The 13,600-nt window shown below is 41.2% G+C and overlaps 1 protein-coding gene across 1 annotated transcript in view; it reads left to right on the top strand.

Annotated features, from left to right (window-relative positions):
- ABCA4 (ATP binding cassette subfamily A member 4) overlaps window positions 1-13,600 on the top strand; it is a 118,846-nt gene that overhangs the window by 19,459 nt on the left and 85,787 nt on the right. Inside the window, exons 3-5 of the mRNA XM_031967109.1 lie at window positions 3,123-3,328; window positions 4,118-4,294; window positions 7,370-7,592. Coding sequence (XP_031822969.1) covers window positions 3,123-3,328; window positions 4,118-4,294; window positions 7,370-7,592 — 606 coding nt within the window. The remainder of the gene's footprint in view (window positions 1-3,122; window positions 3,329-4,117; window positions 4,295-7,369; window positions 7,593-13,600) is intronic.

Here is a 13,600-nt window from a genome sequence, read left to right as displayed (position 1 = left end):
TATTTCCTAATTTTTTAATTCATTTTGGGCTATTTTCTGGAGTGTTGTGGGCCACATGTGATCCATGGGTTATGTATTGGACACCTCTTGTCATTTAGTGTTCTCTTGTACAACTCTAATTTATAATCCCTCCAAACAGTTGGGTGTCTAATGGCATGGAAAGCTTGAGAATCTGAGGGTCCTGCTACCTTTTCTTGGCCTGGATCACTTAGATAACTTTATCTCATAGCTACTCTTGCTACCAATCATGAAAGACTAAACTGGGTGGCCACTTTGAGGATTAAGCCAGTGCTACAATACTTCTATTCACCAATGTCACGTACTCTAATGGAAGTCTCCAGCTCTCAAATGCATTTACTTATATTCTTACTTCAGCTCCACAGATGACAATTGTTCCATCTTAGCATGATAGATTCCCAGACCCTATGAACAGGGTATCTACATCCATGCTGGTCTTTGCTGGCCAGTAAGATACATACTGAAGTCATAGTTCTCTAGACTCAATTCTAGATGACAAGACCTTGTCAGTATATGTCAGTGGAAAGCTGTGCATTGTATTGGATGAGCACTAATTCAGACCAATCTTGTACTTTGTATCCAGGATTCAAAGAAAATGAGAGATCGTTACACCATCTTTTTACCTCATTTGATATCTTCAACTAATCAATAAACATTATTATTTTAATATATAATTATATACAAAAATATAAATAAAATAAATATATAATAATAATAATTATAAACATTATTAAGTTTGGGCCAGGAATAGTGCTAGAATTGAGAATACAAAGACAAACAAAGAAATAATTCCTATTCTGGAGGAGATATATTATTTTATTTCAACTTCACAGTCACCTGGTGTATATTCTTCATTTTTCAGATGAAGAAACTGAAGCTAACAAAGGTTAAGTAACTTGATTAAGCTCACACTGCCAATAAGTGTATGAAACAAGATTTGAACACACGTTCTAATGGAGAAGAAAACAAAAATGTAGGCAAGCGAAATATATTTATCCAAAATATTTAAATACCTGGTAGAGCAGGGCACTAGATTTGGGGGAATTAAGAAAGGCTTTGCAAAGAAAATGGCTCTTGAACTTTGTCTTAAAGGAAAAAGAATTCCACGAGGCAGAACTGCGGGGAGAGTGCATTCCAGGCCCTGGGCATGGCGGTGACAGAGAGATAGGAAGTATGGGAGTATGGAGATGGGAGTATTGTGTGTGAGAGCAGAGATAAGGCCGGTTTGGCTGCATCCTAGACTGCGGGATGGGGAGCAGTTGCCAATGAGGCTGGGTCCATGCTGCGAAGGGCTTTAAACACTAAATCAGAAAGTGTCTATTTTGTCATTGAGGTCATGGAAAGGCAGTGGAATTTACTGAGTAGCAGAGTGACATGGTCAGACTTGGTCTTAAGGAAAATCTCTTAGTAGCAGTGTGGAGGATGGACTAGAGTGGGGAGAGGGGAGGAAGGGAGACCAATATGGAGGCTATTGCAATATGCTAGGCAAACTGCAGAAAGGACCAGAATTAATATGGTAACTGCATGAGGAAAGTCAGGCTTGAGTACCTACTGTGTGCCAGGCAGCTACTAAACCCTGGGGATACAAAGAAAGGCCCTGAAGGAGCTCATTGTGTAATAGGGAGGTCAACATGAAAACAATTACCATTCAAGACGCCATATACAAGATCAAGTGGAGATAATCAACAGAGAGAGGAGAGAGTTGAATACAAGAGGGGTTCTGGAGGGGAAAATTGCACTATGTGGCAGAACATTTGATTCTAGCTGATGTAACAGCTTCAGTAGCCTGTCAGCTAGGTACTAGCATTATCTCTAGTTTACAGATGAGGAAATTGAGTTTCAGAGAAATGATTTGTCCAGGGTCACAGAGCCAGTAATTAAGGCAGGAGTCAAACCCAGCTCTTCATAACTTTGAGGGTTCTGCCTCTCTGTTTTCTGACGAGTTTAGTTGTAATTTAGTTGTATCAGTTCTTTCCTATTTAAATGGTTAACTTGTATAAGCCATTTCACCCCGGCCCATCAACACGAATCTTGGAGAGTCTGTGGCTCTTTTCCCCAGAGGGAATAAAGGAATTCATTCAGGGCCCTTCACAGCCTCTAGCAGCTCCTATGAGCACTAATGAGTCAGTAACTTCCTGAGTAAGCATGATATCCTGAGAATAGTGTAACCCAGTCAGGAGCTAGACCTCCTGCCTTCAGGGAGTTTATGTTCTAAGATGGAAACATGGACCCCAATAAGACCCCAATAACCATTAAAACACCACAGTGATAAGGAATTAAGCAATTAAACAAACATAAGTGCACCAAGATATTATGAAGCTCTGTTAAAATAGGTGTTACCTAACTTTTTTTTTTAAGTTATCCATTTTGCTATTGGGAAGGATAGTCTGGTGGGATGCAGCCAAAGGGAAGAACTAGGCTTACTGGACAATTCCAGGTTTCTTCTCTGCCTTCAGTATCTGCCTTGAGTTGGGATGGGAACTCATTTCTGGAACTATTTAGCTCTGTATTTTCTTCCTCCTCTTCCCACTTCCTATTCCAGCTGTTTATATTCTGTATGTTTGTGCTTAGATAAGAATGAGCCACTTCCAGAAATCTTTTTCTTTTTTAATGGAATAATGACAGCATTGCTAAACTAGTCCACAGCACACAATAAAATTCTTCCTAAATTCATGATATAAGTAGGTGAGTTCTATCCGGGGGACCAAGTCTGGCTTTTTTCTAATCTTGAAAGCCCTGTATCCAACATGACCCCAGTCCCTCTCTCCTCCATGCTGGATAGGGAGAGGCCTTAACATTCTTATCACTCAGGGCAATTGCTTATTTGTTCAGCTAGGAACAGCTGCATAAATGTAGTCCTCCCTGAATCTATTGCAACCAGAGAGCAATTCAGCATTTCCAAACATCTTTCCTATTCTTGTTTTAGATGACTCCCACTGCACTTTGGACCTAAACAAACACTGATTTGGGGCTCTCCTTGTATCCTGGTCAGTCTCCACAGGGCAGGAGCTCTTCCCTCCTGCTATTTGAGCGAGGGAGAAGGGAAGATGAGTCCTTGCTCCTTGGAGTTCCTCCAGCTCTCTTAACTTTGTTATTATCTGCAGTGCTTGATCCTGGATAAATTTGAAAGTTATGATGATGAAATCCAGCTCACTCACCGAGCCCTCTCCCTACTGGAACAGAATCGATTTTGGGCTGGAGTAGTGTTCTCTGATATCTCTCCTTGGAACAGCTTACCACCACGCCATGTGAAGTACAAGATCCGCATGGACATAGACGCAGTGGAAAAAACAAATAAGATCAAAGACAGGTGATCCTCTCATCTACTTCCAATGGATTCCCCCACGTGTGGTGATGGTGCCTGCTGTCCCTTGCCCAAGTTAGCGAAGCCTGTGGCCTTCACTACCCACTCCCCTTATGCCAACTGCAATGGGTATATCAAACACAAAAAAACTCAGAATTTGCTGTAACCAAAAGGCTTGTTTTAATGTGAGTTAATATCTAAAAATAGTCAAGACCCATTGCCTTCCTTAGTCCTTAGCACTTGCAACAGATATTTCATTATATATGCTCTATGTGTTGAACCTTTCTTTAAATGACAATGATGACATTCCTGAATGAATGAGAAAGTATTTATTAAGATTTACTATGTGCCAACACTGCACTAAGCCCTTGAGATAAAAGTTGAAATAGCCAGGTAATCCCTTTCTAAGCAACCCTGACTGTAACTGATGATGAGAAGACCTGGAAGTCCTAAGGATATTGCATCAGGACAGATAGCAAGGCCTAGGGCTCCTCCAATTTACCAGAAGGATTACATTTAGTGACTCCCAGCTTCCTTGAGTGAAAGGAATTGTAGGATAGTGACAGCATTGCTAAATCAGTCCACAAAGTACAATGAGTTCTTCCTAAACTCCTGATGTAATTAGGTGAGATCTAAACCCTTTTCATTTCACAACAGAATTTGAAAGTCTCAGGGAAAGAGTTTGAGTTGAGTTTCTAACTGCTAAAATAAGAGCCTCAGGAGAATAGAACATGGCAACACTGTGCACAATCCATCCCACTGAAGCTGGATCTTTTCCACCTTTGTTTTTATCAGATACTGGGATCCTGGTCCAAGAGCTGATCCAGTGGAAGACTTCCGTTACATTTGGGGCGGCTTTGCCTACCTACAGGACATGATTGAACAAGGGATTATAAGGAGCCAGACCCAAGCAGAAGTGCCCATTGGAATCTATCTGCAGCAAATGCCATACCCCTGCTTTGTAGATGACGTGTGAGTCAGAGCCTTCCTTGATCTTCTTCATGATCAGCTAGTTGGGGCAGCTGGGAGGTACCTGTGGTGTCAGGAAGTATGAGCCCCTTTCAGTCTTTGATCTTAGTCAGGGACCAGAGAGAGAATTCCTGGGGGGAGAGGGGAAGAGAGGAGGGAGATGGCCAGGTGGCCAAGCTGGGGAAAATGAGTGATGTTCCATGGAACCATTGTTTCCCTGCTCTGATGGGAAGAACATCAAAGAAAGTAGGATGGAAGAAAGTAAAAGTATTTTTGTCCATTTGATAATCATGGAACCAGAGAATTCTAACAGATCTTAGGAAGAAAGGTGAAAGAAGGAAAAACTAAAACAACAGAAGTTAGATTCACAAAATACATAAGTAGAAAGTCTTAAAGGGTGACCTTGGGGAGAAGGGCCAAGGCTCATGAATTTCAGACTCTCTAGTATATTTGGTCTTTTTAAATACACCAAGCCTTTCTCCACCAAACCAAGGCTCTGCATTGAAATTCAGTCTGGTTTCCAGGAGCTACTGAATCATGCAGCCCCTTCACTAATTAGCTTCAACATGGCGGCTGTTTGATGAAAAGGTGAAGGAATGGGAGAAAGGCCACAGACCACAGAGTCTGTCCTGAGTCAAGAAGACGGGGTTCAAGTTCAGCCTCTGACATCTCCTGGCTACATAGCCCTGGACAGCATAGTTTACCGCCCTGTGACCATGGTCAGCAGTATAAACTCTCTGTGGTCCAGTAGATACTGGTCAGCCTGGCTTGAGAGTTTCCTCACTGGGAATTTTCTACCCAGTGAAAGCACAGGTCTGTTCCAAGGATAGAAGGAAGGCGCGCCTTTAGTTTGTAGGGCAGTCCTTCCCCTGCTAACCCATGCTCACTATTAAAACCCTATCCTTGATGCCAGCAGCCACTCAACAATTGGCCTTATGGTTCTGCTTATGGGGATGAGTTCATTCCTTCTAGCCATGGCAACTGCACTTCCCGAAGGTGGTCGGAGCCAGCACCTGGTGGAGATCCCTAACACACAAGCAGAGATACCTGGAGGGTAGGAAGGAAAGAGCACTGGTCAGGAGTCAGGATTCCAACTCATTTCTGCAGTGACCACCTGTGTGACCCTGGGAAAGACACAATCCCATCTGTGAAACAGGGTCGGACCAAAGGCCAATGAGGTCCCCGCCGGCTCCTGCCCTGCAATCCTATGAAAGTTTCCTGAGCTGTACGTGTTACAGTACTGTGTGGGGCAGGGCAGGAGTGAGCCAAACCCAGGCTGGCATGTGATTCCATCTCTTTCATAGCCCAGTAATTCTTCTTACAAAGGGAGGACTTCAACCCCCAACACCAGCTACCTCTGGTCACATCTGTTGTCCTTCCTGATAGGGAGGAGTGGGAAGGGTTCAGGGGAGGCACTCCCAACTAGACATTTCCGAACCATGTTGGGAGGGAGAGAAGATGGTAGGGAGGTGGAGGCAGTGGGGAGGAACAGTAAGAGGAGGACCCCAATCGTTAAGATGAGGATTGTGAGGGACTCCTTGTGTCAGATCCCTGTGGTACAGGCTTTGTGAGCTTTCTAGAAGACCAACCGGTTTCCCCAGGCAGCCCACAAGAGTTTATTAAGTGCTTACCATGTACTGGGCACTATGATGATGAAACTTTCCCATGTGGGACTGTTACATGATTTAACCATTTTAAATGATAAATAACATCAATTTAGGGTTCTACTAACAAATTGAACACATGTTTTGTCACACATGGAAAACTCACATTGTGTTTTGACTGGAACACTAAATATTACATTGATTCTGGACAACAAATGTAACCTTATTCATTGAGGATTTCCAATAAATAGTTAAAGTGAAGACAACCCTGAATTCAGAATCAGCTACAGTCTTAAAAAAATCTGTCCTAATTAGGCATTTAACATCCAGTCCCCCAGAGAAGTAGGTCTTAATGGGATTCATGGGGAAGATTCCATTTATTCATAGGATGATGAATTTAGAGAAGTGAAGAAGCTTAGAGATCCTTATTTTACACATTAGGAAACAGGCTGAGAGAAGTAGCTTGCCATATTTGAACTTCTTGACTGTATTTTCTGTACTATGTAGATGTCTAAATTCCCTTTAGTAGAAGGTGGAAGGGCCTAAATGCTTTGATTTACCACCAACTTACTCTTTGTTTATATGACTGTCCACTTGGATTCTAGTTGAGAGGGCTTCTCAAATGACCTCAATTTAATTGAGAAGCAATTACTATGTGCAAGACACTGTGCCAGGCACTGGAAATACAAAGATTAAAAAAGTGTTCAGATTTCTTCTTGGGGTAGTAATAGGAAATCATTCTTTGCCCTAACTGCCAGCCCAGATGGACACAGTATGTAGTTGGTCACATTATGTTTGTGAATGTAAATATAAGCTCAAACAGGGATTGGTTTTTTGTATCTTTGTATCTTCAGTGCTTAGCACAATGCTTTGGCCATCTTTTACAATTATAGTGATAGAAAGGATCCTAGAGATCATCTAGTCCCAATGCCTCATTTTACAGATGAGGAGCCTGAGTCACAAAAGTGAATCAGCTTCTTCAAGATCACCGAGTCAGTAAGCAGCAGAATCTGGTCTTCTGGCTTCATACTTCATGTTCTTTCCCACTGGACCCTTTAGCACAAGGGTTCTTAACCTGGACTTGTTTTTTAATTGATAATTGTTTTTTAATATAATCAATTTCTTTTGTAATGCCTTTTATTTTATGCATTTAAAAACATTATTATCACTAGATTGCCAGAGGGGTCCATAATATAAAAAAGTTAAGAGCTCTTATTTTAGCAAGAGTTTAACAAATGCCTATTGAACTGGATGAAATATACTGACCCTAAAGCCAGAAGACCAGCCCATTCCAAAGAAATAGCAACATCTCTGGGAAGAAGTCAATGGGTCGTCCTATAGATAGAGGTGTGATTTCATTCTAGTCATTGCTCTGGAATCCACAAGTGTACTGCATTCCCAATGGTGTTCTTTGTACATTCTCTCCCATGGCCTTGGTCTGTGGGGGGCCTCCTTTCTTCCTTGGTGTCAGCAGCTTTATGATCACTCTGAACCGCTGCTTCCCGGTCTTCATGGTGCTGGCTTGGATCTATTCCGTGTCTATGGTGGTGAAGAGCATCGTGCTGGAGAAGGAGATGAGGCTAAAGGAGAGCTTGAAAAACAGGGGGGTCTCCAATGCTGTAATCTGGTGCACCTGGTTCCTGGACAGCTTCTCTGTCATGGCAATGAGCACGGTCCTTTTAACGACCTTCATCGTGGTAAGGATTAGGAGGGATTCAAATGCTCCACACTTCCCTAGATCCTTCCTTCCCTTCCTTCTATAAATGGGCCTGCCCCATTAGCAATCTCCTTAAAACAAATCTGGGAATACAATGCAGATTGTTCAGCCCCACCAAAGCAGGAAGACTAAGTCACTCCCTTGGGTTCTTCTACCACTCTAGAGACAGACCCCTTTTAACCTATCCAATTAAACTCGGTTTAATTCAATTGAATAAGAATATACAGGAAATATCATGGCATAATGGACAGAGGCATGGACTTAGAGAGATCTGGGTTCAAATCTTGCTCATGATATACACCAGCATGTTTATACACTGACTGTGTAACCCCGAGTAAGCCACTTGTCAGTTTTAGAGGAAGTTCTTTCAGACTATAAATTGCAGAGAAAATACCAACCTGCATCAAAAGACAGTGTTTTCTCATTGGAGATGTTCCCTACATCAGTGAAATCACAAGTTTGGTCCCTCATCTGTCCCTGTTAACCAGCATAGGCAGAAGACTATATGGTAACAAAAAACCAAAACAAAACAAACAAAAAAAAAAAACCTAACCCTGGGTATAGAGAACATGAATTCTGTTACCTGTGTGACCTTGAGCAAATGACTTCATTTCTTTAAAAAGACAAAAAAACTTTCATTACTTACTATTTTTCCCCTTCCCTAACCTCTAGAACCCCAACTCACCTTATAACAACTAAGGAGAGTCAAACAAGTAAAATCAGTCCAGCTGTCCTGTCTGAAAATGTAGGTCTCATCACTCCAGGAAGCAACATGGAGATCATAGATTTAGAGATTGGATGAACAGACCTCTGGAACCATATTTCCCAGGCCCTTCATTTTATAGAGAAGGAAACTGAGGCCCAGGACAATTAAGCTAATTTCCTTGACTTTCACACATGTCAGTACAAGTGGGATTTGAGCTCAAGTACTCTGATCCCAAGAACAGTCTTCTTTTCATCATACTATGTAAGTTGACAGTTTATAATAATTTCGATGGGGAAGAAACTCTAAGGAGTCGCTCATAATTTGGAGGATCAGAAAAGTTCTGTACAAAAAGAGATAGCATCTGACTTGTGACTTGATGGAAGTAGGGATTCTAAAGGTGATGGGAAATAACACTCCAGGCATGGAGCATATTCTGTATAAGAATGTGGTGGCAGGAGAATGCCCTTCATGGAGAAGAGAAATTTGATCAATTGGTGAGGGAATTAGAAGGAATAATGGGAAATAAGTCAAGAAAGCACTAGGCCCCACCCACCCCAAGACAACACCTTGGAGCCTAAGTAGATTAACTAACTGTGCATTCTACAAAATGCCTGACTGGTTAAATAGAACCAAGTTTGGGGCACTTGACTATCCTAAAATCTTCATTTCCAAACATGGAAGAGATAATTGTAAGAAATTCTCTTCTCCTAGGGAATTCCCCAATTACTGGCTTAGTTTGGAATATGGAGAGTGTCCTGTGTGGTGTGATTATCAGGTTCATTTTTATTCTTAATTTCCTACTGAAGACATTTTTCTTTCTAAAGGAGTGATTCCTGTTTTAATGACTAAATATGGATACTTGGAGTTTATCTAAACTAATAATAATAATAATAGCTATTGTTGTTGTTGTTGAAGGCACAGAAAGTGCCCACTTGCCTCTTTTTGTATTCCAAATGTTTAGCAATGTCTGCCACTTAATAGGAGCTTTAATAAATATTTATTGATTGATTAATAATAGCTAACATTTATATTGTATTGTATTGTAAGGCCTACAAAATGCTTTGAATATGTTATGTCATTTGAAACTTACAACTCCTTGAAGTTAGTGCCATTGTTATCCCTGTTTTTCAGATGAGGGAACTGATAGGGAGAAAGTTAAATAACTTGCCCTGGGTGAGTTAGCTACCAAGTGATGCAGCACCCTCTTGCTTTATCCCATGGATACTATCCAGTATAAGAGCCCCTCCAAACAAGATGTTCATAGTGTCTTCGTGTGCCATCTGAGACCACTGGACCACAGACTTATAGGTAGATGACCTCAAGGTCATTATTGCCTTCAGGTCATTGTTAAATCCTCCTTACTAATAAGTAGAGAGGCAGTGGACTCCAAATCCAATTTTAGTTTTGTTATTTTTACATTGACTATGAGGCCAAAGAAAATAATTTGTTTTATTTGACTATACAGGTTTTGGATTTTGTTTTTCTTGCCCTCTCAGTGGATTGAAAGAAAAAGGATATAGCAGAGAGAAAATGCAGACCTGAAAAAAATTTTTTTGAATTAAAAAAAACTTTTTAAGCATTTGTTAAATGCTACTCCAAGCTTGGTCTCAAGCAAAAGTTCTGCAGATGCAAGTATAGTGGATAGAGCACTGGACTTTGGATCAGAAAGATCTGAGTTCAGATCCCACCTCAGACAATTCAAAATAGTATGTGACCTGGGACTAGTTACTCAGTTTCTTGATACCTCAGTTTATTCATCTGTAGAATGAGAAAGGGAGAATGTAGATAGCTTTTTAAAGGACCTTCTAGTCCAAAATCTATGATCCTATGTTCCTGTATTCTCCCTGAGTCATCATATGGAGTCATATGTTGGGTCTCCTGCTAGAAGCCTATCTCACCCCCAATTACTTAAAATTTTATTACTGGGATTGGATCTTATTAATATCAAATTCCTGCTTCTGGTCTTGTGTTAGACTAAACTTGGGAACAGCAGAATAATCATTTGTTTTGGAGCCAGAAGCCTCAGGTTTGAAATCTGGTTCTATCACTTCCTATCTGAGTATTCTTGACCAGCAGCTTCACTTTGCTATACTGAACATTTCTCTGTAAATATCAGGGTTGAACAAAAGTATATCTAAATTTGCTTCCAGCTCGAGAAGCTAGAATCCTAGGCATCCAAGCTAAGAAAAAGACTGAATTCTTTTCTCATAGGGCCAAACTAATCCCATTCCCTTTAATGTTTTGGGTTTTTTTTATTTGTTTTTAAAGGTTGTTTTAAGACATTCCCCCCAGGATTATAATAGAAATCTAGGGAGATAATGGCTTTATTTTAAGTTCTGTAATAAGGTTTTTTAAAAAGCTCATAATTTATTATCACTCAGGCTAGTCTAGCTAGTTAACCAGCTTGAACTAGACTTAAAATTAACATTAAATTAATTTTAAATTAAGGTATAATTAAAGTTAATGCTGCATCAGGCTTGAAATTTCCACGTGATTATGAGACACCCTCTTAGATGAGTAGAGAATCTTGCTTATTTGGGCCTCCCAATAGGGTAGCTCTTGTTCCTTTCTTCCAATCTTTTATTCCACCCTTTCCCCTTTACCCAAATTCTGAGTTTTCTCAGTATAATAAAAGCTTAGTGAATGCTTGTTGACTGACTTAAAAACATTCGAACAAATATCTGAATTGGCATTAAGACTTTGCCCTGGTAGATGCTGATAAACACTAAGATTCCAAAGTTTTGAGGAAGCAAGGTGAAGAAAAGTTCACTAGAAGTTCCTTGCCACACATGCAATGCTCCTTGTGGGAATTGAAATGTCATTTGATTGCAGCCAGAAACAGAGCTTTCCAAGTGGAAATAGCTTTCCTTTGATTGATTCTGCCATCTTTCCCTAACCACTCCCTCCTCAGCTCCAGCAGTCTGGAGGAAGGCAGGAAGCAAGAACAATGGGAATTCCTTTTGGTTATTCCAGCTATTATTAAGAAAAAATAAGTGCTGACATCATTTTAGCAAATGGTATATGGTAAGCTAAATTAGCCAAGGATGGATAGGGAATATCTGCCTTAAACCAGTTAGAACTTTCTTGATATTTTAATTCCCTGGAATCATAAAACTTTGGTTCTCAAATATAACCTTAGATGTTTTTTGGCACTGTGTCTTTATTTGAAGAGTTTTTGCTTTATGTGAAAAATTTCCTTGATATGAGAAAAAGTTCAGAGAAACTGATTTCCCCTAAGCTTAAGAAGTGCCACTGTTCTGTGTTCTATTGTGAAATACAGTGTTTGTGTGTGTGTATACATATGTGTATACACATAAATATTATATATATATATTCATATATATCTTTATATATATATGAAACATGTATATATTTATAAAATATGTGTTATATATATCTCTCTTGAAGGCAGCCAGGTTGTTCAGTTAATAGAGCGCTGGGCCTAGGAATCAATTAGACTCATCTTCCAGAGCTAAAATCTGGCCTCAGATAGCTGTGTGACCCCAAGCAAATCATTTAACTCTGTTTGCCTCATTGAGCTGTTGAAGGAAATGGCCAACCCCCATCCATTATCTTTACCAAGAAAATCCTAAACAGTGTCCTGAGGAGTCAGACGGCTGGAAAATGACTCAAAAGCAATAAATCTATATCTGTACTTACTGTATTTAAAATATTTACATATATAATTTTATTTAAAATATATGAAGATTTAAAATAAACCTAAGACTGTACTTGAGATTTATTTTTGTTGAGATATGTTGAACATCTAAAGCCTGAGGTTCCGTGTCATATTGCCTTTTCTGGTTGGATAGACCATTTTACCAATGGCCCAGTTAGCCAAACTTGCTTCTCACTGTGAAAGGCACCACGCAGGACCAAGACCTCACTCCTTTTTCCTCACCCGTACATCCCATCACTCAGCAATCTGCTGCTCCCATGACTTTTCTCACATCCCCCCTCTTCCCTGGACTCCCAGAGCAGCCTCCGGCTTGGTTTTCCTCTCTCACACCCCTCCCATTCAGTGTCTCCTGTGGCCTGGCCCATAATGCTTTTACCCAGGTGCCATGCTGACCACATTGCCCCCCTGCTCAGGAGGCAGCCCTGGCTTCCTGTCACTTCTAGGGTCAGACGTCAGCTGGCAGTGGGCATTCAGAGCCCTTCACAGGCCATCCTTGCCTTTCCTGGCTCATCCCACGTTTCTCCCCTTCTCCTCATAGATCAGGCCCATGGTCTTTCTTAGACAGTTGCTCATATGACTGCCGCTCTCCCTCCTCCCTGCTGTCTTCCTGCTAGCTCTCACCTTTCCTCTTAAAATCCCTAATTTCCTCCACAACTCGGGGATGGCCCGAAGCCTTTCCTGATTGCCCCCAGCCTCCAGCGCCTTCCCCGGCACATCCCCTGGCATCCCCGCTGTGTCTCCCTGTATGTGCAGACCGCCTTCCACAGTTAGCCCTGTGGGACAAAAGCTGCTTTGGTTCTCCCTTTGTGTCTCTGGCACTAAGCACAGGGCCTGGCACATCCCAGGCGCTATGTAAATGTTGATCACTGACATATTCAAGGCTTTTCTCAATAAATACACCTTTCTGCGGAGTTTGTTTCCCTGAATTTGAGAATTTGATGTGTTTCAAGTGGCTTTCTTCCCCAAAGCAACCTCCTACCCTGGTATTTGAACTTAGAACATTTGTTTATTCAGCGCAGTGATGAGACTAGCATCCTAACCTCCCATGACAAAGGAAGCAAGTGACTGTATCACTGACAGGATCTAGCCAGGGAGATCTCAGTTCAAATCCCACCTCCACGTATACTATGTGACTTCTCTGAGTTTTCTCATCTATAAAATGGAGGAAACGGTAGCAACTGCTTCAGGGGATCAAATGAGATCAAGTGCCTAAAGCACTTTGCAGACCTAAGGAGCCCCATGAAGGAGTTACTGCTACTGCCAGTACTTCCAGGGAAGGATGTTTCTTAACTCCTTCTTCCAAAACGGTCCTGTGTCACTCTTAAACCCCAAAACTCTGGTGGTTCCGGTGTTGCTCCCATAAAAGACTCAACAGCAATCACAAGTTTGTTTCCAGAAGCGTGGCTGTGCAGGTTTTAGGAGACCCAGTTGGACAATCCCTGTCCTCAAGGATGCAGTTAACACTGACCAGTTCCATATCAGTGCTGGGCCAGTGGTTCGTGTCTTGGTAATTGAACTGCTTCTTACTAAGTAACCAAATCCATTATCAAGCATGAAAGATATCAGAATGGCATCCTCATGTTTCAGAGAGCGATTTGGATTA

This window comes from Sarcophilus harrisii, chromosome 4 (genome assembly GCF_902635505.1).
Source record: "Sarcophilus harrisii chromosome 4, mSarHar1.11, whole genome shotgun sequence".
NCBI classification, from domain to species: Eukaryota; Metazoa; Chordata; class Mammalia; order Dasyuromorphia; family Dasyuridae; genus Sarcophilus; species Sarcophilus harrisii.
Note: the sequence above shows the minus strand (reverse complement) of the source record. Positions and strands in the feature narration are given on the sequence as shown.